This window comes from Echinops telfairi, unplaced genomic scaffold, assembly GCF_000313985.2.
Source record: "Echinops telfairi isolate 266 unplaced genomic scaffold, ASM31398v2 ScPeMD7_6080;HRSCAF=6971, whole genome shotgun sequence".
Classification (NCBI taxonomy): Eukaryota; Metazoa; Chordata; class Mammalia; order Afrosoricida; family Tenrecidae; genus Echinops; species Echinops telfairi.
This window is the reverse complement of record NW_022109980.1, coordinates 382,823-407,839: the sequence shown is the minus strand read 5'-3', so window position 1 is coordinate 407,839 and position 25,017 is coordinate 382,823. Positions and strand designations below refer to the sequence as shown.

The 25,017-nt window shown below is 43.6% G+C and overlaps 1 protein-coding gene across 2 annotated transcripts in view; it reads left to right on the top strand.

Moving 5' to 3' along the window:
* Positions 1–9,939: 9,939 nt before the first annotated feature.
* LAMP2 (lysosomal associated membrane protein 2) overlaps positions 9,940–25,017 on the top strand; it is a 50,917-nt gene continuing 35,839 nt past the window's right edge. Inside the window, exon 1 of one of the 2 annotated variants that reach the window (XM_004713046.2) lies at positions 9,940–10,048. In XM_004713046.2, the coding sequence (XP_004713103.2) occupies positions 9,979–10,048 (70 nt within the window). In that variant the 5' untranslated portion in view covers positions 9,940–9,978. The remainder of the gene's footprint in view (positions 10,049–25,017) is intronic. The other variant, XM_045295875.1, reaches the window with a different exon arrangement.

Here is a 25,017-nt window from a genome sequence, read left to right as displayed (position 1 = left end):
CATAATTCTAGTAGTTAAAGGTCCAAATAAGGTTCTGAGTGTGTTCTATCCTTCTGTGAATTTCGTTCCTATCACCACATGTCATCTGTCTTCGTGCGTGTGTGTGTGTGTGTGTGTGTGTGTGTGTGTCCCCGAGTCTAGTATGGTGTGGGATCTACCTGTCACTGATATGACCTCAACTGATGGATTGATGGCAAAATGCTCCATAAGATTTCCGAGGCTGTAAATATTTATGGAAGCAGACTTCCTCAGCTTTCTGCCATGGAGTGACGCATAGTTCAAAGCTCCAAACTTTCGCTTAGAAGGCCAATGCTTAACCCATGGTACCACCAAGGTTCTTATGTCTCCAGTCTGGAAGACAAAATTTCTACCACTGAGCCTTGTGTATTGTATTAGATATGAAGTCCTTGCATTCATTATATAAGGTAATTTGCTCTACCCAGGGCCAGCTGATGTAATCACTTGCGACTACTCCATGACAGCATCTAGACTAGAGTTTGGCCAAGCCACCAGGAACCAGAATCGAGCTCAGCTGACACATAAAAATAACCATCACCAGTTCCAAAAATCTAGCTTAAGGCCACAACTCTGGGCCTCCACGTTGATCTAGCCACGCCAGCAAATGCTTACGTTGTGACAAGTGTTCCAATTTTCGAAATGCTTTATCCCTGCCACTTTCATGGTGGCATTACTTTAATGGTTTGTTCTGGGATGCATTTTTTGTATTAACTACATGATGCTGCTGCAGACAATCTGTATGAAAAGGAGGGGGTTTTCAGGACATTACATTTTTGTATAAATTAGGGTATACAGCGACACAGTAAAAAGTTATACAGCCACTTAATAGAATGAGGTAAAGCTATATGACTTATGGGAAGCATTTTTAAGATATATTACAAAGTAACAAAAGCAAAGTACTAAACAATATGTAGAACATGCTCCCACTTGTCTAATTTTTCCCAAAAAGAATATAAATACATAGTGTGATACATGCTTAACTTTTTTTAGTTAGGTGTACTGAAAAGAGACTATCAGCCAAAAAAAAAAAAAAAGAGGAAGATCATCAACAAGATGGATTGACAGGGTGTCTACAACAATGGGCTCTAATAATAAGCTCAAAAACAGCGAAGACTGTGAGAGTGTCACAGGATCTGGCAGGCTTTTGTCAGAAATTGATCAATCCTGCAATCAGGATGCATTGGTAATTATCAGCAGTTGGAATGCAAAAGTTGGTAACAAAGAGGAAAGAAGAGCAGTTGGAAAATATGGCTTTGGTGATAGAATTTTGCAAGACCGACGACTTGTTCATAACAAAACCCCCTTTTCAACAACACAAAAGGCAACTACAAACATGAACTTCTCCAGATGGCATACACAGAAATCAAATGGACTACATCTGTGGAAGGCACGATGGAGAAGCTCGTGATCAGCAGCTAAAAGCAGGCCAGGGGCCAACTGTGGAACAGACCACCAATTAATCATATGTAAGTTCAGGTTGAAGCTCAAGAAAATTAAAGCAGCTCCACAAGAGCCAAAATATGACCTTGGTAAAACAGAGGGGCAGCACAAAAGAGGAAGGCCCTCAACAAGATGGATTGACAGTGGCTACAACAACGGGCTCAAGCATCAGAACAATTGTGAGGAGGGGGCAGGACCAGCTGTTTCATTCTATTGTGCACAGGGTCGCTATGGGTCAGAACTTATTATAGGACTCCTAACAATAAACAACAACAATCCTTTGGATTTTGTACCTTTAAAAGATTTGAATATTTATTATCTTTTTTAAAAAGATTCTTTTTAACTATTTTATTGGGGGCTCATACAACTCTTATCACAATCCATACACATGTCAATTGTGTAAAGCACATTTGCACATTCGTTGCCCTCATCATTCTCAGCACATTTGCTCTCCACTTGAACATTTATTATCTTGATTAATTTAAAATTCACAAAATCCATGATTACAAACACAACCATTTGCTGTAAAGTTTAAATACTGCAAAGGTTAATAAAATCCCCTTGTCCTTTACCTCTTCGCTTCCTCTCCCAGAGCGGTAGTTGGGAACCTCCATATTCAGACTCTGGTCTCCAGGGGGTGCGGTGGTGAGAAATGCAAAGCAAACTCCTATGCCTTATCCCAGATGGACTCAGTCAAAGGCCATGGCGGGGTACGGCAAGGTATTTTCAGTCTCTTAGTTTTATTGTGGTGGAATGCTACATAAAAAGCATTCACTCTCTCCACAATTTCTACATGTACAATTCCGTGACCTTGATTACATTCTTCAAGTCGTACATCCCTTCTCACTCTTTTTCTAAATCATCCCACCGCCTTTAAGATACATTCAAAGCCCCCTCAGCAAAAACTTCCCTTTTCTTCTTCCCTCTCACCCCCCATAAGCACTAATAATCTGATTTCTAGATATCTGTTACTGGTGAGAGCATACGATATTTACCCGTGTTTTAGCTATCTGTATTTTAATAATCCTTCCAATTCATCGTGATGCCTGCCCAAGTTTGAGAATCATTTTGTTTGAGCAGAAAATGAGACCTTGGGGGTGGTGGGGAGGTGGGCTGGGAGGATGAGAACAATTCTGCTGGGGAAAAACTAACAACTCAAATTGGCATGCCTCCCTTTGCCCAGAGATCTCCGGCTCAAGATTTAGCAGCTCACAACCAGTTCTCTGTGATCTACCTGAAGGTGGTGCCATGGTTCAGCATTCTACTGGCAATCCAAAGGTGGTGGTTCAAACTCACCAGTTGTTCCTTGGGAGAAAGCTGCGGCCATCTCTTCCATCAAGATTACAGTCTGGAGACCTAATGAGATCATTGGACCCTGTCCTGTTGGACCCGTAAGAGTCAGCACTGACTCCAGAGCAATAGCCAGGTGGTCTCTGTGGGGTTGAGCAATGACCAAACTGTCATGAGTTCGAGGCAGTGTCCAGGAAAGAAGGAGATGCTAGGGGGGAAAGGAAGAAGATGGATGTGGGGGAAAGTGAAAGGAGGATGTGAAGGGAAGAGGAGGAGGCAAAGAGAGAACGCAAATAAAAACTACAGGTCAGATGGTGGCAAGTAGATAGCACCAATACCTCCGGGACACTCATTCAATAAGCACTTGTTATTTTTCCACTCCAGATCTCTCTGCCTTTAAGTTTATTTCCTTCTCCAATCCTCTGCTCCACCATTTTATTGTCTATAATTTACCAACTCTCATATGGTCATTGTTTTGCAAGCCATTCAATGCATTAATATGAAGGGAACCACTGGTATCATTTCCAATGAGTCAATTCTGCCCCATAGCAACCCTATAAGATAGAGTAGAACTGCCCTTTTGGGTTTCTGAGACCGTAAGCCTTTTGGTTTTTCCCCCCAACAGTTTTTTTGGCATATAATCTACATATCATAAAGTTCAATAGTTCCATCACTTCAATATGAGTCGTACAATTATCACCACAGTCAATTTTAGAGTATTTTCTTCTTTCTTGTACCCAGCATTCTTATTGCTCAATTTCCCCCCAACCTCCCCTGCCCAAGGAACCATTCATCCAGTGTGTTAGGCTGGGTTGACTAGAGCAGCAGTTTTCAACCTGTGGGTCGCGACCTCTTTGGGGGTCGAACAACCCTTTCGCAGGCGTGGCCCGATTCATAACAATAGCAAAATGACAGCTGTGAAGTAGCAACAAAAGTAATTTTATGATTGGGGGTCACCACAACATGAGGAACTGTATTAAAGGGTCACGGCATTAGGAAGGTTGAGAACCACTGGACTAGAGAAACAAATCCAGTGACACTCATGTGTGTAAGAAAGAGTTTTATATCAAGAAGTAATTATAAACATTCCAGTCCAGTCCAACTCAAGGCCGTAAGTCAGATACTAGTCCCTAAGTCCCTCTTTAGACTCACACAGCCACATGTAATGATCCAGAATGCAGGAAGTTCACAAGCCAGTGAGTGTAAAGTCGTGTGGATCCAGTGGCGGTGGACGCATCTCCAGGGGTTTGGCAGCAACCAGGGTCAGCCATCAGGAAGGTGAAGGCAGAGAGAGAGGGGGACGGTCCTTAGGGCTCTCCTTATGAGAAGGCCGTGCCCACAAGAAGGCACCATCAGTCGTGTGACCTGATTGACAGGTTGAACACCACCCCTACACTTTCATATATCTTCACATTGACATGAAATTATGTAACTACCACATCCATGTACTGATTAGATTTACCTATGCTAGATTTCAGGTACAGGAAAACATTTATAAACAAAGCTAACAAGAAAAACAAAGTAACACAAATAAAAACCTCAATTTAAAAGAAAGTAGAAAATGTTAAAAAACTAGAACAAATTTAAATGGATCATAAAGTAGATCAAATGATAGGGTGCTAATTTTTAGCCCAACTGCATCGTGAGCAATCCACTTTCCTACACTTGCTACATGATAGCAAGGCTATTCACAACCTGGTTTGTATTTAGAGGGGATTCACTAGGAGGGCAATCCATATATATTTCCCCTCACTTATTTTTTAAAAAGGAAACAGCTTTAAAATTCCTCAAAAGGGAAAACCTGTAACTCTTTATCAGAGTACAAAGCCTCATTTTTCTCCCACCTGTTTGGCCCCCAAAGTCATGAAATCACAAAGCTGCTCAAAAGGGTGATAAACTTCGTATAGCACTGGGTTCAGAGGGGAGGACCAAGGTATCTTGCCCACTGAATAAGCGATGGTCAAGAAAGGAAGTGCACATAAACAAATGCCCTCTGGACCCAGCAGTATCCACAACAGATGTGAGATGCAATCTCTAGGAGGTCCTCAAATTCTGACCCCAGTCCAATATTTAGATCTGGCTCTATTACAAAATGCCATGTAGGATCATTCTGGGAAAATGAATAGCCTGACATTCAGGATTGTTGTGCACACATTTGTTTTGTTTATTGCAAGACAGTCATGGCAAGGCATATGGGGAAGTTCGCCATAGAACAAGAAGACCAGAGAAAAATCCATGCATTTGAATTGTGGTGCTGGCGAAGGATATTGAAAGTATAGTGGACGCCAAAAGAATAAATCTGTCTTGGAAGAAGCACAGCCAGAATGCTCCTTAGAGGCAATGATGGTAAGACTTTGTCTCACATATGTTGGACGTGCTATCAGGAGAGATTAGTCCCTGGAGAAGAACATCATACTTGGTAAAGCAGAGAGGCAGATGAGCCAGTCAGGGTGCAGTATAGCCCGATGAAACACACAACTTTCCTCTTGGTCTTTCGTGCTTCTTTCACCCCACATCATGACCTTATTTCTACATTACTAATTGGATTAGACCAGAGCATGCACACTACTACAGATAAGAGCCCGCAACACAGGGAATCCAGGATAGATAAGCCCTTCAGGGCTAACAAGGAGAGTAGAGATACCAGGATGATTATGAGACGGTGGAGGAAAAAGGGGGGAATCGATCACAGGATCAATTTATAACCCCCTCCCAGGGGAATGAACAACAGAAAAGTGAGTAAGGGGTGATGACGATGTAAGATATGGAAATAATAATGTATAACTTATCCAGGGTTCATGAGAGAGGGCAGGAGGGGGAGGGAGGGGGAAGAAATGAAGAGCTGATATGAGGGGCTCAAGTGGGAAAAGAATGCTTTGAAAATGATAATGGTGGCATATGTGCAAATGTGCTTGAAACACTGGATGAATGTATGGATTGTGATAAGAGATTTAAGAGCCCCCACTAAAAAGTATTTTAAAAACAAAGCAGAGGGGCAGCAAAAAAGTGGAAGAACTTTGATGAGATGGATTGACACAATAGCTGCAACAATGGGCTCAAACATGACAACAATTGTCAGGATAGTGCAGGACTGGGTAGTGTTTCGTTCCATTGTGCATAGGGTTGCTATGGGTCAGGACTAACTTGATGGCACCTAACAATAAGAACAACATGTGGATTAAGCCTCCACTGAATTCCTTCTGACCATTAATCGGGAAGAAAGGAGCCCGGGTGGGTGTGGTGGGTATAATGCAGCAAAACAATGAGATCATTATAGGAACATATAGAACACAAAAGATCCTAGGGAAAGCTTCTTCAATCTGGGTCTAGGTAATGAGAGACCCCCCCCCCCCCCCCCTTTCTCTGACACTAAGTCACTTCCGTCTCACAGTGACTCCACAGGACAAGGTAGAGCTGCCCCTGTGGGGTTCCGAGACTGTACTCTTCACAGGAATAGAAAGTCTCAACTTTCTCCCTCTGAGTAACTGGTGGTTTGGAAACACTGATCCTGTGGTTAAGAGCCTGAGTAGCCCCTTCAGAGTTCCAGCGATGGAAGATAGTGCCTACAAAAGAAATGAAAAAACAAAAAACAACTCGCTGTCACCAAGTCCATTCTGACTCATAGGAAGCCTCATGGACAGGGTAGAACTGCCCCTGTGAGACTCTCTCCCTCTTAACTGTAACTCTTACAGGAGTAGCAAGCTTCCTCTTGTCTTTCTCCCAAGGAGCTGGTTGGTGGTTTCTAACTGTTTACCTTGTGGTTTGCAGCCCAATCGCCACACTACCAGGGTATACAAAAGGACTTAAGGAAACATTAAAGAACTGTTGAGTATGGAAGCTCTGGTCAAAGATTTGAGAATTTTCAGCCTATTTATTCTAAGAAACCACCACCCCCATTTATGGATTACTATTCTAAAAAGGAACTTTGGTGGTGTAGTTACATGTTGGGCTGCTAACTGCAAGGTCAGAAGTTTGAAACCACCAGCCAGCTCTGTAGGAAAAGATGAGGCTTTCTAGTCCTGTGAAGAGTTACAGTCCCAGAAACCTACAGGGGCAGTTTTAACCTGTGCTATAGGGTTGCCCAAGGTGGAATTGATTTTTATGGCAATGAGTTTATTTTTAAAAATCAAGAAAAGTTTAAACACAGAATTATTCTTTGATGGCTACCAGAGATGGGAGAGGGAGCCCTGGTGATGTAGTGAGTTACATGGTGAACTGCTAACCACAAGATCAGCAGTTTGAAACCACCAGTCAGTCACTCCACAGGAGAAAGATGAGGTATTCTACTCCCGTTAAGATTACAGCCTCAGCAACCCATAGGAGCAGTTCTACTGAATCTGAGAGGGTCACTATGAGTTGGAATTGACTTGATGTTAGCGAATGTGTTTTGATCTTTTTTGGAGGGAAGAGAGGATAAATCACTAACTGGAAAGTAGATGCATATTCAATTGGATAAAGGACAAAGCAATATGTAATTGAAGGGGTGGAGTGGCCAGCTCAACATGACCAAGGGCAAAGGAAATCACCTGGAAGTGTTCATGAGTAAAAGACAACACAATTCAGTAAGATTAACACACACAATCTTGGAAAAATAGTAATCACCAGCAATATCTACAAGTTGATATGTAAATAGACATACAAGCTGAGCAGATATGGGAAAGTGAGGGGGAGCACACCCACGAGTTTGGCAGAAGATACTTTTACATACGTATTTGTATGTGCAGCAAATATATTCAAGGATATTGTAGAGCACACGGGGCAAAGATCTACAAACTTCTTGAAGCCATAACCCAACATCTTGAGGGGATGAGTCACTGGACCTAAGAACTTAGGAGCCCAGTCTTGGGAGACATCTGGGTCCGTTGAGATGACATGGTACACAAAGGCAACATTCCACGTCCTGCTTCATTAAGTAGAGTGAGGCTTAACAGTATCCTAGTAATATCTAAGGTAAGACTATTGGTTTCACCCCATCTAAAGCAAAGAAAAGTGAAGAATATCACGATCTGAACTCTAGGACCCGCTCATCTTGTTACCTATGTACCTTCCTGTTACATATGTGTATGATGTGACTTGCATGCCTGAGCTTATATAAACCTGTGAGATAATACATTCGCTCTCTTTCTCTGGTTCCGGGCTCCATGGAAGAGGAGAGCTTTTGAATGCCTTGTCTGATGTTTCTTTAATTTACCCTTCAGTTACACAACTGCCCCTTAAGACCCATTCAGTTGTGGAGCCTAGTCCCCACAGTCTCGGAAACTCACAGAGGCAGTTCTACCCTGTCCTACAGGGTCGCTAGGAGTTGGCAGTGAGTGAATGAGTTCACATTGAGTTGCTCCATGGGAGAAAGATGAGGCTGTCAGTTTCCATAAAGATTTAAACGAAAGGCGGCAGTTCTACTCTGTCCTACAGAGGCATTGTGAATTGGAATTGACTCAAGGGAAGTGACTTTGGGTTTTTGTGGGTTTTTTTTTTTTGAGGCTTAAAGTAGAGCTAATCCAAGGCAGAAAGGAGACCGTCACTACCACCGAGAAGAAGAAATAGGGATAGAATATGCCTTATGGATGCAGACTCCCAGTGCCAAAAACTTCCTAGACCCAGGTGACAGAATGAGAGCTGTAACAGGGGACACAGGTCAAGACAATAGTGTACAAATAGCAAGAGTGATAGAAGCACAGGACTGCAGAAAGCAGGAGACGGGTGCAAGATGGCTGCTGCAGGGGGCGGGTGGTGGTGGTGGTGGTGTCTTGGCAACCCATGGAGCTAAAGTAACACTTCTTGAGAAGGCCCCCTTCTGAGCAAGACCCCGCAGTAGAGCCTGAGAAGAAGCTGTCCTGATTAAGAACTGTACCCTGACTTGTTCCAGTTACTTCTGAGGTGTGTGCTCCTGATTCCAAGTTGTACCTTATCACTTCCCTAAATAAACTTCCTACCTGTGGCTATGAAAAAGAAAAAACACACCCCTGATTCCTAGGGCTATTATATTCCTACTGTTTCACACTCTATAGTGGATGACACTAAGGAATCTATATGTCTTTAAAAACCCCCACCTTTTGAGAAGTAAACAACATTTGACAATCAGTCCTTTAATCCAACTTGAGCCTTTTGAGTGCTTGCATCTGTTGAATATTTTAGGTTTTATCTGTTTACTTGTCAGGTATACTGAACACCATGATTAGCATGCTCTTGTTGAAAATTTTGCATGTGTATATAGAGGGAAAACATTTGAAAAGAAAGGCAAACAGGAAGGAAATACACACATGTATATACATATGTATTTACATACACATACTTATGCATTTATTTACACACACACAGAAAGCAAGCCTACCCATCCAGTGGATTTCGACTCATACAAATAAACAACAACAAACTCTCACCGTCGTCGAGTGACCCCAGGGTAGAACCACCCCTGTGGATTTCTGAGACTGTAATTCTTCCAAATATTTTCACTATGTATTTTGAAATATTTATATCGATATATCTCAAGATGTTAACTGCGTTTCTCTTCGGGTAGTGGAATTATGGAAGAACTGAACATTCCCCTCTATGCATTTTATTTCTCTCATTTTCTTCCTTTCTTTGTTTATAAAAGGGATCTTCCTCTTTCTGAGTTCAGTTTCCGTATCTGAAACACGGGGTGAATTTCAAGGCCACGTCCTTTTCCGTTGGTCAGCGACTCAATACTTCCCCCTAGCTTACTTGTCCCAGAAGTGCATAGGTAATTAGTGTGTGGTAATTAGTCGCGTATTATTGTTGTATTACATTGAGATACCCAGCAACCTTTCTGTTAAGGAGCCAGAACTGAAAAATACTGTCTATGAGCTACCCACACCTCTTCCGCCACGATCCCGCAAAAACAACAACAACAAAACCCCAGGAAAGCACATCCTCTCCTCACTGCTTCAGAAAAGGCCGCCCGCACACATCTCTCAGCAACTTCAGAATGGTTGTGAACCAGAAAGTCAGGGCGTGGTCGCCCCGCCTCCCGAGCCCTACATCACCACCCCTCTCGCCGCTCCTCAGCACAGGGATTGGCTGAAGACAAAAGGGTCCCGCCCCGAGTCTTATGACTCCCGCTGCAGCTCGGGTTCCTGGCTCTGGCCGCGCGGTGGTCGGTGGGCACCCGCGGACCCTTTCCTGGCTGTCGCTTCTCTGGTCGCCGCCGCCGCCCCTCCCCCTCCCCCCCCCGTAGCAGCAGCAGCTTCTGTCTCCTGCTTTTGCAGAATCATGGTGAACCGAGGCGTCCGCCTCTTCCCGGCCCCGGCCTCGGGACTCGTTCTGCTTTGTGTCCTCCTGGGTGAGTAGTCCGGCCCGCCGGCGGCGGCGGCCGCGGCTTCCGGCTGGGGCCCGGGGCGTCCCTTCAAAGGCTACAACTTGAGAGACTCCTCGGCGGGGCGGGGGCCCAGGGGCTGACGAGCTGGCTCTGGGTGACGGCGGTTGGCCCAGGAAGGCGAGCCTTGACCTGGAGCAGGCCCGGTCGCGGGCTGGTGGGGAGGAGGGCCCCGGAAAGTGGGATGGGGCCAAGAATGGAGGGGGGAGGGAGGGCAGGGTGTGGGTAGAGAGGAGGGAGGGGTGGAGGAGGTCGGGTAGAGTAACTTAGGAAGATTCGGAGGAGTAAGCGTTGGATGGGTGGGTGGCAAGGCCAGTTTGGAGAGGAGGATCCTGGGTTCCCAGGAGCAGGGAGAGTTTGGGAGGTGGTGGGACAACTAGGTGGGAAGAGACTGCGTGGAGCAGTTTGTGGTTTTTGTTTTTTTTGAGGGGAGAGGAAAGCGTGTGTGTGACAGCTAGGAGGAATTCAGTCTGAGGAGTAGTGTGGGGTGGGAGAGTGGGGGTTTGTTCGTAGGAATTTGAGGCCGTGGAAAGAAGGATCTTTAAGGAGTGGTGGAATAGGCTGGACTTGAGTTTGGTAGCCCCAGATTGGAGACTGTAAAAGGAGTCTCATGTGGCTGGGGCACTTTTGAGGCAAAAAACCCCCAAAACAAAAAACTTGGACTCAACTTCAGGAGATGAAAGGAAGAAGTGGGGAATTGGGTGGGGAGTGACTGTTTGACTTGGAACCGTTGAGGATGTCTTTCTTCGGCCAAGTTTGTTCCTCCCTGCTCCCCAGCCAGCCCCTGACAAAGAACTCTCCAGGTCCAGATGCTGGACTAGGGGAGGACCTGCCAAATGTGAGGCTTGGGGTGTGGTATAGCTGGGTCTTGTATATTACCATCATCCTTACATACTCATCCATAGGCTTTTATGTATGTTTTTGAAAAATATCTGTAGTTGTTTACCTATCCCCCCCTTTTTTTCCCCTCCTTCCTCTGCCCTGGGTTGTTACCCAGTCTGGAGACTGACAGGATGAGTGTTGGCTGGCTGTAAGGTGTTCCTAAGTGGTGCCCTAATAGCCCCAAGGCCTGGAGAGTGAACTTTAACCAGAATGTGTGTTCTTGACCTGTTCAGCCTGGGCTTGTTGCTAAACACCGCCCCCCCACCCCGCCCCTGCCCGCTCAGGCAATTTGTGGAACAATAAAAGAGCCGAAGGCCCAAACCCAGAGATGGGTAGGGAAGGAATAGGTCTATCAGGGAGTGGAGAAGGTAGTGAGAGGTATACCTTTTGAAATTCACATTCAGTAGGATCAAATCAGTGCACTGAAAGAGTGGCTCTCAACCAAGGGGCATTGGACAATAATTGGAAACTTTGTGAGGGGGTTGTCGTAAGGGGAGGTGGCTTCTGGCATCTAGTAGGTAGAGGCAAGGAACTGCCCTCACCCACAGACTTAGCCTTCTAAAAATGACACTACAGCCAAGTTGAAAAATCTTGCCCTAGAGAAGTGGTTACGTGTTGGACTGCTAACCCAAAAGTCAGCAGCTCGAAACCACCAGCTGGTCCATGGTAGAAAGAAGAGTTATGGTCTCGGAAACCCACAGGGGCGGTTCTACCCTGTCCTATAGCATCACTATGAGTTGACATCTACTTGATGATAGTGGGTTTTTTAGTGTTTTTTTTTCCTTTGGAGAGCCATCACATTGGAAAGGTTTTTCTCAGAAGACCATTTCCCAGATGTTCCGTGAGAGCAAAACCATTTTCAGAATGAAACCTAAGGCGTTCTCTCCACCCACACCCCCCTGGCATTCTCTCTCTAGTGCACAATGGAGCCTTCCAGTGGCTCCATGATATCAGGCGAAGTCACCATGCTGCACGCTGGCTCTGATGATCATGTGTTTTATCAATTGAGCAGTTGTCATTTCCGGTATGGTCCATATGGGCAATATAGCTCACATTCACTTTTGAGGTTCTTGTTGGATACAGTTGTGAAGGAATCCAGTCATCAAAAATTTTCCAGAACCCCAGATCTAACTAATTGTTGGTTTAGCTGGCTTAGGTAGGGAGTCTACAAGGCAGCCTGGGAAGGCTGGCTAGAATGCATTCTTTGAAGTCTCACTGTGCTGTGAAGCACGTAAGGACTGGAAGGAACGATTGCTGACAAAGAGAAGCACCTTATCGGTACCTAGAGCACATCTGACCAAGGCATCTGCTAATGACTAGTTCACTGCCCATTGAATCTGTGAGCAACCACAACACTGGTATCATTCAGAGAAAGTTAAAAAAACAGGTCTTATTTGTTGGCCTTCAGCCATTAACTTAAAAAAACTACCACTATGGTAATTCTATGTGAGGGAGCTTTAAAAAGTTCATGCAAAAATTCCATTGTCTTTCAGTTCTATTGTTTTCCACGTACTTTTTAAAGCCCGTACAGATATGCCAAAACAGTTGTTATTAGAACATGGGGCTTAAGTGGAGAGGAAATGTTTTGAGAATGATGAGGGCAGTGAATGTACAAATGCGCTTTACACAATTGATGTGTGTATGGATTGTGATAAGAATTGTATGAGCCCCTAATAAAATGATTGAAAAAAATATAAACAAAACAAAACATGATTTTTGCATGCCTAATTTAGTGGCAAGGAACCCTAGTAGCATTGTGGTTATGCGCTGGGCTGCTACCTAGCAAGGTCAGCAATTCAATACCACCAGCACAATCCACGGGAGAAAGACTGGGCTTTGTAGTCTAATAAGAGAGTTACAGTCCCCACAATGCACAGGGGCAGTTTTGCCTTGTCCTATAGTGTTGCTGTGAGTTAGCATCGACTTGATGGCAGTGAGTTTGGTTTTGGGGTTTTTTTTTGTACTTCAGTGACATTAGTTTTATTTTTTAATACTTTTTTGGTTTTATTGGCATATAATTTACATACTATATAATTCAATGGTTTACATATATTAAATAGGAGTTATGCAGTCATCAGCACAATCAATTTTAGAATGTTTTCATCATTCTTTTGCCCATTACTATTAGCTCCCCATATCTACCTACCTTCCCTGCTATAACCCTAAGGAACCATTAGTCTAGTTGTCTTGCTGGATTTCATATTTAGAAAATCATACCCTAAACCCCAATAATGACTATAGAATAAAACATTGTGACATGAGTTTAAAATTTTTTTATTTGCTTCTTTTCATTTTATTTATTTTTTTAGATTTGCTTCTTTGAAAAAAATCTTTTTATTGAGGGCTCATACAGCTCTTATCACAATCCATCCATCCATTGTGTAAAGCACATTTATACATTTGTTGCCACCATCATTTTCAAAACATTTTCTTTCTACTTGAGCCCTTGGTATCAGCTTCTCATTTTTCCCCTCCCTCCCTGGGCTCCTCTCATGAACCCTTGATAATTTATAAATTGTTATTATTTTTTCATGTCTTACACTGGCCCATGTCTCCCTTCACTCACTTTTCTGTTGTCCATCCCCCTGGGAGGGGATTATATGTAGATCATTGTGATCGGTGCTGTCTTTCTCCCTCCACCTTCTCCTTCCCCTCCTGGTATTGCTACTCTCATGATTGGTCCTGAGGGGTGTATCTGTCCTGAACTCATTCCCTGTGTTCCAGCTCTGATCTGGACCCGTGTACTTGCTCTAGTCTAGCCAGATTTGTAAGGTAGAATTGGGGTCATGAGAGTCGGGGTGGGTGGGGGAGGAAGCATTAAAGAATAGGTATATTGCACCCTGACTGGCTTGTCTTTTCCTTGTGACCTTTCTGTGAGGGGATGTCCAGTTGTCTACAGATGGGCTTTGCGTCTCCACTCCGCACTCCCGCTCATTCCCATTGATATGATTTTTTAGTTTTTTTTTTATTTTTTATTTTTTAATGGCAGCGTTTCTCTTTTGTTTAACAGAACCAGTGCCCAATCATTGATGAAGTTAAGCCAGCCAAAAGAAGTGCTTACTAGAAACTGTCAGCTTATCTGCTAGCTTATTGATTTGGGACTAACTAGCTTGAGCCTCCTGGAATATTGCCAAGATTGCTTCCTTCCACCTCCAAGTTTAGCACAAGATTGGGAGGCATACACTTTCATAATGCATTTACTTACATCAGAGTTTTAAAAGCTTCCAGTAGGAAATATAGACCCTCAGTGTGGACTTCAGAGGCCTCTTACATGGTTTTTTAGAGTTCTTCAGGGTTTTCAGGAGCCCTCATTGTGTAGTGGTTTCACATTGGGCTACGATCCACAAGGTCAGCAGTTCGAAACCACCAGTTGCTCCTTGGGAGAAAGACTTTCTACTTCTGAAAAGAATTACAGCTTCAGAAACTCACAGGAGCAATTCTACCTTGACAGTGAAGGGCTGCAGGATTTCAGTTGCTTGGTTGATTTTATACATTCCTTTTACACATCAAAATAGGTTAGGTTATTTTGAAAACCAGTAAACATTTGTAAAGTATCTGCTGTGTACCTAATAACTGCCTGGGTATCATGGAAGTTACCAAATGAACAGGATCTGTCCTGAAGTTCCAGTCTTATTAGCAAATTGCGTTCTTCTCTATGCCAGCTTAGCTGTGTAACTTTATCCCAGCTCAGCTGGTCACTTTTTAAAAATAGCTGCTCTGGAGTTAAGTATAGAAAAATAAATCTTAGGGGTCTGTGCATTGGTCTTTTTCAGAGAAATTAAGGACCACTGCCACATTTCTTGGTGCGAATTTGAACTGACTAGAGGATTTTGTGAAGTGTTGCGGTTTCAAAGAATCTTAAAAGAAGGTCTCTATGCCAAATCTTTTCTTAGCACCATTGCTCACTATTTTTGGGACATGAACTTTCTTTATGTTCAACATCAAAAACCATATAAACCCCGAATGACTGATATTATAATTGTTTGGAAAATGGGTTTTCTGAAGCATTGCTTATTTTTTGTTCTCTTTGAAATCAGAGCTGTCCAGATTTTTCTGTGGTTATTGATGCTATAACTAGTTCGACCTCTGGTCTTTTTAGAATGGAAACTTGATGATGATGTAATCAAGGCACTTCAGGAGAGGAAAAGACCTCATTTAAATATCCTTTTTTTGCACCTGACTGGTAGGAACCATTTCCTCCCACAAATGTTTATAGGATTTTTACAGTGTTCAAGTCCATCCAGAGGCACTTTAGAAGAAAGACCTGGCAAACTGGATTTTGAAAGCCATTGGGTTCCCCTGGAACACAGCTCAGCAATGACACATGGGGGTCACAGTGAGTCAAGTTTGCATTAGCCGCAACTGGCTTGGATTTTGGTGATTGTGTACCAGCCACTCCTCGAGGCAGTGCGTGGGATGGAGCAATGGACAAGACCAAGGCAGTGCCTGCTGTCCTGGGGTTTACATTTTAGGGAGAGAAGACAGGCCAACACATGACTATTATACGTTCAGATATTAAGAAGCCTTGTAAAGGGAATGATGCAGGTCAGGAAGGAGAGTGACCTGCTGGTAGGGGGTTGGTGATGGGGTCAGAAGCTCTCTTTTGTTGGCTGACATTTGAGCAGAGACCTGAGTTTCAGAAGGCCTGCCATGTGGCCTCTGGTGGTGGTTCGGTGCTGTAAAGTTGGTTCTGACCCAGAGCAGCGACCCTGTGTACAACAGAACAAAACACTACCTGGTCCTGCGCCATCCTCACAATCGATCTTTTATTTGAACTCATTGTTGCCGTCACTATGTCAACCATCTTATTGAGGGCCTGCCACATTTCCTCTTCTCCTCCGCTTCACCAAACATGATGTCCTTCTCCAGGGACTGGTCTCCTCTGACAACATGTCCCAAGTGCATGAGATGAAGTCTTGCCATCCTTGCTTCTAAAGAGAATTCTGGCTGTACTTCTTCTGAGAGAGATTTATTTGTTTGTTTTTTGGCAGTCCATGGTACTTTCAATATTCTTCACCAGAACCCTTTTAGGGAAAGAAGAGTTAATACTATCTTTCTCAAACTCTTAGGTTTAATACACTTGCCAATTAAAAAAATCATTTATTGGGGGGTCTTACAGCTCTTATCACAATCCATCCATCCATTGTGTCCAGCACCTTTGCACATTTGTTGCCATCATCATTTTAAAAACATTTTCTAATTGAGCCCTTGATATCAGCTCCTTATTTCTTTCACTCCCTCCCTCATGAACCCTTGATAATTTATAAATTGTTATTATTTCTCATGTCTTACACTGGCCCATGTCTCCCTTCACTCACTTTTCTGTTGTCCATCCCCCTGGGAGGGGATTATATGTAGATCATTTTGATCGGTGCCACCTTTCTCCCCACACCTTCCCCTTCCCCTCCTGGTATTGCTACACTCATGATTGGTCCTGAGGGGTGTATCTGTCCTGGATTCCCTGTGTTTCCAGCTCTGATTTGTACCCGTGTACCTGCTCTAGTCTAGCCAGATTTGTAAGGTGGAATTGAGGTCATGATAGTGGGGGAGAGGAAGCATTAAAGAATTAGAGGAAAGTTGTATGTTTCATTGGTGCTATACAGTACTGCACCTTGACTGGCTTGTCTCTCTCTTCCTTGTGACCTTTCTGTAAGAGGATGTCCAATTGTCTACAGAGGGGCTTTGGGCCTCCACTCCACTGTCCCCCTCATTCACATTGATAGGATTTTTTTGGTCTGGGTCTTTGATGCCTGATATCTGATCCCGTTGACACCTCATGATCACACAGGCGGGTGTGTTTCTTCCATGTGGACTTCGTTGCTCCTCAGCTAGATGGTTGCTTGTTTATCTTCAAGCCTTTGAGACCCCAGCCCCTATATCTTTTGATAGCCAGACACCATCAGCTTTCTTCACCACATTTGCTTATGCACCCATTTTGTTTTCAGCGATTGTGTCAGGAAGCTAAGCTAAGCTAATGCCAGGTTATTAGAACAAAGTGTTCTTGGGTTGAGGGAGTACTTGAGTAGAGGCCCAATGTCTGTCTTCTGCCTTAATACTTACATATAAATGTATGTACATATATATATTTCCCTATCATTATATATAAATATATTTAGACTTCTATAAATGTCCTTTGCCTCCCAGTTCTTTCCTCTATTTCCTTTTGCTTTCCTCTTGTCTCACTGTCATGTTCCTACACTGGCCAATTTTTGACTCTTTTTTTCCCTTTCAGTTCTAGTCAAGTCACCCTCAAAATATTAAAGCAAAAGCCATATTAAGCATTGTTATTTCTTATTAGACATGTACCTAGCATAGGGCCTGGGACATGGTCACCCACCCACTGCTGTCAAGTAGATTCTGATTCCTAATGTCCCCATAGGACAGAATAGAATGGCCCCATAGGGTTTGTAAGGCTTTATGTCTTTAGAGGAGCAAGCTGCCACATCTTTCTCCCACAGCTGCTGGTGGGTTCCTATGTGCTGATCTTTGGGTTAACAGTTGAGCACTTAACCACTACATCACTAGCACTCCTTTGATATACATGGTTAGTTCCCAGCACACTTTTTTGCAGGAATTCACTGGTGGGTACTGGGATATGATGGTGAGCTAGTCCCGCTTGGGTCTCTTTTGTATTTTGTGAACCTTAAGTTGTGGTTTTCAGGAAGTTCATTTGAGTCTGCGCAGCAAGAACATCAGGATCATGCCTAAGCAGTACAGAGAATGAGAACCAAATTTACTCAAGTAATCGCCTATAGCAGGAGTATCTTACTTGTACCCCTTTCGACATACCTGCACAGTTGTTATTATTGCACGCCTTGGAGTCATTTCTGACTCATAGCAGCCCTATAGAACAGTGTAGAACTGCCCCATAGGGTTTCCCAGGCTTTATGGGAGCAGATCACCTAGTCTTTTCTGCCATGGAAGCGTTGGTGGGTTCAGACTGCCGATCTCTCAGTTAACAGCTAAGTGTTTAACCAGGGCTCCTTACCTGCTGACGGGTAAACCTGCAGAACTGGTGAGGAGAATACAGTTTTCAGGAAAAACCAATCTCTCTTCGTTTGGAGGTGATCTAAAAGTCAGAAAGGAAGCGCTGAGATTTGTTTTCTTTAGCCTTTATCTACCACATGTGATTAAACAGGTAACTTTGACTTCAAGGCTCTGCCAAAAGCTTTAGCTCTTATAGCAGATAGGATTATAGATATTCAAATATTGCCCAGGGCCTTGGTGGCAATGTTGGGTAGGCATTGGATGGTGAGCCAAAAAGTCTGTGGTTCAAACCACAGAAGGATACAACTGTCTGCTTCTGCAAAGATTTACAACTTTGGAACACACACACACACACACACACACCACACACACTATAGGGTCGCTATGAGTTGGGATTGACTCGATGACAGTGGGTTTGGCTATATCTGGGTGGATTTTGTGTGTCATCATGGACTACACAAAGATTAGTTGGTGCAGGAGGGCTGTTCTTCCTCCTGTAGTGACAAAAGCAAGTATAACTTCACATTAACGTGGTCAGAGATCCCTTCAGACCCTGAAGCATACATGGCTAAGTACTTGTTGCTCTCCTAGTGTGCATGGCAAATGAATCCTGCGGGTCTGCTGAACACCGCTCACCGTCAACACTTTCCATTAGGTGAGGAATATCCACTGCGGTTTCCTTGCTCACTTTGTGACGCTAAAGAAATCCAATTGTTTTGTAGCTTAAAATCCGATGGTTATTTTTCTGTTTTAAGGGATTTATCAGAAAGCTAATGTATAAGCAGCTAAATGATTTGATTTTTACCCCTATATTAGAAATTGAAAATGAGGATTCGTTTATCTGACTTTAACCGACTTATGGAAATTCACCACTCTGAACAGAAAAGTGTAAATAGGTACTATGTGCCTCTGTTCTTTTTTTTTTGAGACCCTTTGCTTAATTTCATTCTGGATTGAGGAGTTTGAGGGTAAGAACCCATACTTCCATATGATGTGCATAAACATCTAACAGGATTGAGAGGGTATTTGAATTTGAGAAAGCTTCTTCGTCTTTGGAGAATACGTTCTTGGTTGTATAGTTACAACACCTATATTCACCTATGGACTTTTAAAAGACAACATAAAGGTATTTGTACACACAAAGCTTTAGGTATTGAAGATCAAACAGCAGTAAAGATAGAAACCTTTGGTGGATAGTCTTTGTTGTCAGGTGTCCTTGAGTCGGTTCTGAGTTGACAACCCCATGTCTGACAGATCATCCCTATGTTGGAACGCATTGCTGCAGCCACTGTGTCAGTTTATCTTATTAGGGAGCTGCCTCTTTTTCCCTGACTTTCTACTCTACCAGGCATGATGTCCTTCTCCAGGGACTGGTTCCTCTTAATAACATGTCTAAAGTACGTGAAACAAGGCCTGATATCGGGGCCTTCTGGTTGTACTTCTTCCAAGACACATTTGTTTCTTCTTCTGGTGGGCCTTGCTATTTTCAGTGTTCTTCTCCAGTACCATAATTCAAAACCACGAATTCTTCTTTAGTCTTATTCCTTGCTGTCAAATGCCTACGAAGTGTTTGAAAATTCCGTGACTTGGGGAAGCTGCACCCTAGTCTTCAAAGTAGCATCTTTACTTATTATTATTGTAAAGAGATCTTTTGCAGCATATTTGCCCAATGCAATATGTTGTTTGATTTCTTGATTGCTGCTTCCCTGGGAGTGGATCATGGATTTAAGTAAAATGAAATTCTTGACAACTGTACTATTTTTCTCTGTTTCTGATGGTTACTTATTGGATTTATTTTCCTCTATGCTCTGTCCATATTACAGACTTACTGATGAAGCCTTTGAATCTTCATCAGTAAGTGCTTCAAGCCCTCCTCACTTTCAGCAACCAAGGTTTTGTCATCTGCAGATTGCAAGTCGTTGATGAGCCTTTCTCCAATACAGAACCCATACTCTTCGTATTGCCCAGCTTCTTGAATCATTTGCTCAGCATACAGATTGAATAGTAACTACGGAAAAAGATTCAACCTCTGGCACACACACTTATCCTGATTTAAACACATCCCATGCACTTACTTTGTTGGAATAGCTGACTCTTGGTTTATATACCGGTTCCCCAGCACAATGAAGTGTTCTGGAATTCCCATTCTTTGCAGTGTTATCATAATTTGTTATGATTCACACCATCAAATGCCTTTGCTTAGCCAATAAAATGTAAGTAAACTTCTTTCTGGTATTCTCTGCTTTCAGTCATCCATCTGACGTCAGCAGTATCCTTCTTCTGGATCCAGTTCCCTGTCCATGCAACCATTTTTGAATTATCTTCAGCAAAATTTTACATACATGTGATGTTAATGATATTGCCTTATAATTCCTGCAATCTGTTTCTTACCAAAGGGTGTCTTTTTTTCATTATAAGCCCCCTTTATGGCAAAAACAGTAGGCATAGGTTGAGCTCTATGTCCAAAATTTATGGAGGAGAAAGCTGGCAGGGTGTTTCTGAGTAGCATCCAGAAAATTGATAGGTTCATGATTTGGAAGAGCTAACGGCTTGGGCTTCCCGCAGTGAAATAAAGTTATATTTCAAGGCCTCCCTGCGAGGTATCCTTACCTTGACAGCGTTAGTCAGTATGTACTTATTGAGAATCTTATAAGTAATCAGCCACGCTAGCCAGGATAGGAGATACAAGAAAACAGATATGATCGTATTCACCCTGGACATCCATGATGGATAGCTTTCATATAAAAGACACACTCCTAGGGTCTGTGGCAATTTTTGGAATTCACATGCGTGAGAGTGATGCTATCAGAAGGGATTTTTGCTTCTATCCATCTCTAGCATTCATTCACAGACTTAGGCACTTAGAAACAAAAAGTAGTCAGTTACAAATTACTTGCTGTCCACCCTAATTCACCGTGGCCCACCAGCTTGTTTTGCAGTGGCAGTCAAACACTGCTGTTTGGGAGCTTATGACAGAAGAGGGGGAGGCAGGGTTTATAGGCATAAAAGTACCTTGACTAATTTAGGATCGTATAAAATACACAGAAATGTGGGGATGTGCCCTTTTCTCGTCAAGGAAAGCCTTGTGCAGAAAATGGGCCTTGAAAAACTGGACCGCACAGCAGCCCAGATTCTTCATCGCATGCGACAACAGCAACATCTGCTAGATTTTAAATAGGAAAGGGAATTAAGATGTCAGAGCACATCATACCATTTGACTCCACAGTTTCATTCCTGGTGGATATATACTCAAACAGACACACATACACTTGTGATCACCAAGGTGTGAACGAATGTTTACAGCAGCATGATTTATAATAGAACCAACTTGGAAACAATCCAGCTGCCCATCAGTGGCAGCATAGTAGCATAGATAAGGAGTGGTGTATTCATCCAATTAATCGGAAGCTATAGGGAGCCCTGGTGGCATAGTGGTTAAGATTTGGGCTTCAATCTGCAGGGTCAGCAGCTCGAAACCACCAGCCGCTTGGCGGGAGAAAGACAGGACTTTCTATTCCTGTTAACAGTTACGGTTTTGGAAACTCACAGGAGGCAGCTCTACCCTGTCCTGTAGGGTCACTATGAGTCAGCATGCACTCAGTGGCAGTGAGCTTGGTTTTCGTTGGCATAGTGGCGAGAATGAGCATACGATAATTATGCACAGCAACACAGATGAAGCTCACAACATGAGTGCAAGAAGCTGGCTATAGAGGAGAATGGTTCCATTTATATCAAATTATCAAAGAGCCAAAACTAGTCTATGGGATTAGAGGTCGGGATAGTGACTACCCCCTTGGAAAGCGGCATGAAAGTGCTTTGGGAATACTCACAATATTGTTTTTGACCTGAGGGCAGTTTACACAAGTGGCTTCAGTTTGGAAAACTTTTTTGAATGATAGACTTGGTGTGATGTGCATTTTGCTCTACGTGTGTCATATTGTGCATCTTCAGTATATCTGTTAATGCTTCAATGCAGGGAAACAATGTGTATTGGGTAAGGCAAGCCTGAGTCAGTACTCCAAATCATGCCACTCGCAAGCCCTTAACTGCTCTTCTCACCACTGGCTACTGCCACGAGCTCTGCTGGACTTCCACCCGAGGGAGCTTGTTCTATTCTTGACCTTTTGGCTTCTTTGAGTCACTGCTATCCTATTCAAAGTGGAGAGGTAGGGTGATGCCTTTGTTAGGTGGAGCCTAGTCTAGTTGCCAGGGAAAGTGGGAAAGCAAGTACCTAACATTTTCAGGTTGTTTTGTGAGTGGGGAGAGGAGCCTGGTGATGGAATGGTTACGCCTTGGGCTGCTAACCTCGAGGTCAGTCATTTGAAGCCACCAGCTACCCCAAGGGAGAAAGATGAGGCTTTCTATTCCCCTAAAGAGTTAGTCCCATAAAGAGTGGGTTCATAGGGGCAATTTGAACCTGCCCTACAGAGTCACTATGAGTCAGAATTGCGTTGATGGCAGTGAGTTTGTTTTTTTGGTTTTGAGTGAATGGTGTCATCTGTCAAAATTTCTCCTAATACAGGGGGGGTGGGGGTGGGGTCAGATTTGGGGCAGCCCCAAAAGGAGGGAAGTCTTTCCTAAGGGGAACGTTTAGGTCAGTAGAAGACAGACTTATAGGGTTGGAACCAGCAGAAAGCCGAGGGGGTATAACTCTACCAAGTATGGCAGATGGGTTCCCAGGAAACCAGATTAACCAGATTAAAGGGGTGTGTGTTCTGGAGGAATGGTGTGAAAGAAGTCGAAGGAATGGGGTGGGGAAAGGTTAAGGTTTACTTTGAAAGTCAGGCAGAGGAATTTCAATTTAACATGGGAGTCTTGGAGCCAGTTTATTTAACAATAGCATGCCCTGAGAGGAATTTGTATTCATGAACCTGCCAGCACTTGTAGGGACAGCTAGGAGACATCTATGTAATTTAAGGGTGGAGTGATGGATTGGAGGTAGAAATAAAAGGGAGAGGGGCAGAAAAAAAATAATCCGTAGAACTTCATGAAGCGAATAAAGTGAAAGATGCTACCAAAACTTGTGCCTGAGTGTATGAGGTACTGCTTTTCCTTGCGAACCAGAGCCACTGAGAAGGGAACAGGTGTGGAGGAGGTAAAGTGAGTTTTCGTTCTGGATTAATCACTTTGAGGTGACAGGCATCTGAAGAAAAGTGGCATCTGAGTATGGTAGTTGGAGACTGGGAAACGACATGACGTGAAAGAAAGGCTGTGAAGGGAATGAAACAGAGTGCCCCAGAATCTTTGTGTATTTCATCGGAGCTTTGGTAGCTTGGTAGTTTATGCATTGAGTTGCTAACCGCAAGGTCAGCAGTTCAAAACCACCAGCTACTCCTCGGCAGAACAATGAGGCCTTCTACTCCCGTGAAGAGTTAAGGGTACCCTGTCCTCCAGGGTCACCCCGAGTCCTAGACGACTTTGTGGCAGTGAGGCGGGTTTTGCATGTTGGAGTCAGGAGGAAGGAGTCCTGGTGGTGCTGGAGGGGGGCGGTGAATGTCAGGCTGTTCACTGTAAGGTTGGTGATGCAAACCCACCAGCTTCTCTGCTGGAGAAAGGAGACTGCTCTCAAGATTCCCAGCCCCAGAAACCTTACACAGGGTCACTGTGAGACGGAATGGATTCATAGCAGGGCGGCTGGGTTATGTTGTATTGTGTTTCATTTTCAGTACGACTACATTTGAATTGTGACCTGGGCTTTCTGCTTCACAAAATTTCAGTTCTCTGACCTCAGGTGGTGGTGGTGGGTATGTGCCCTAAAGTTGTTTCCAATGTATAGCCACTCTGTACAACAGAGCTCAGGACACATTGATTAATAAAACAAACAAACAAAAAGCCCAAACCAAGATGCCTTTCTTCCAAGGTACCTCTGAGAGGACTTGAACCTCCAACCTTCTAAGCTGTATCTTTTGCATCACCCAAGGCTTCCCCACATTGTTGTCACTTTGATGCTATTGCCTTTTTTTTAAACTAACAAACAAAACAGTTTTCTTCCCATTATTCTATTATCTTTGGAAAAAATATGATTTGTACCCATGAGGCTATTCTTGGTTACTTTTACAGTAAAGCCTACAAAAGCCAGAAATTGACTTGATTAGCGGGAGGGTTGAGTTGTGTTGTGTTTTAAAGAAAACTTGGAAGACCCATTACAACCAGGCAGGCCCTTTGAGATCCCTCAGCTGTAATGGTTTTTTGAATAGAACGAGAAGACTATGCCAACACCAGGGACCTTAGCCAGGATCGCAAGCTGCCAGCTTATAATAAGCAGACTTCTTCCAGTTGATGGGAAAAATTATAAACTGGAATTCTCAGCATGATAGGGTGGCCTTACTGTTCTGTGTGAAGAGTGCTCGTGTACAACCTCTGTTAGGCTTCAACCTCTGTTAGGCTTCACATTAGGTCTTTTGGAGTCTTAGCCAATATATTTAGTCACTGTCAGTAACTACAAGCTCAGAACGGTATTTGCACTTGGTAAAGGCAGCCAGGTCTCCCCAGAGCATGGCGACAGGCCTTTGTGTGCAACTTGAAAGCTGTTGCCGAGGCACGCCGTCTTGGCATTTCTCTCAGGGCTTTATTCTCTTTGGTGTACAGCATGCCCTACCTGTAGGTGACACGGGACCGGTCAGACATCACGAAAGTGTGTGCAGCTCTCTTAACCAGAAACAATTGAGCCCTTAGGTCATGTGTGAGACAGTGAGACAACCCTGAAATTGCTGCTATTATTTATGGTGCTGGTATGTGGCCAGCATGTTTTCCCCATCTGAATTAGTATTTTGAGTCCTTGGACTCTTCGGTTAACTAGGTAATGTTTCTATGTTTATGCCAATGTGGAAGATGAGAGCCAAGTTCACTGAAAAGTTCCAGTGCTGTTCTGGCCCCGTACGATATCTCTCTCTATAACTTCGGTTATAACTTTGAGTCCCTGTCAAAAGGTTCATCAGCCCTTAGAATCAATTGGATTTTAATGTGGGTTTGAGGAAAAATGATAAATTTTGCATTTATAAAAATGAACCCTTTGCTTATGGCTCTAACAACCCTTTGGAATGGCTGCTGCTTTGGTCACGTGGTGG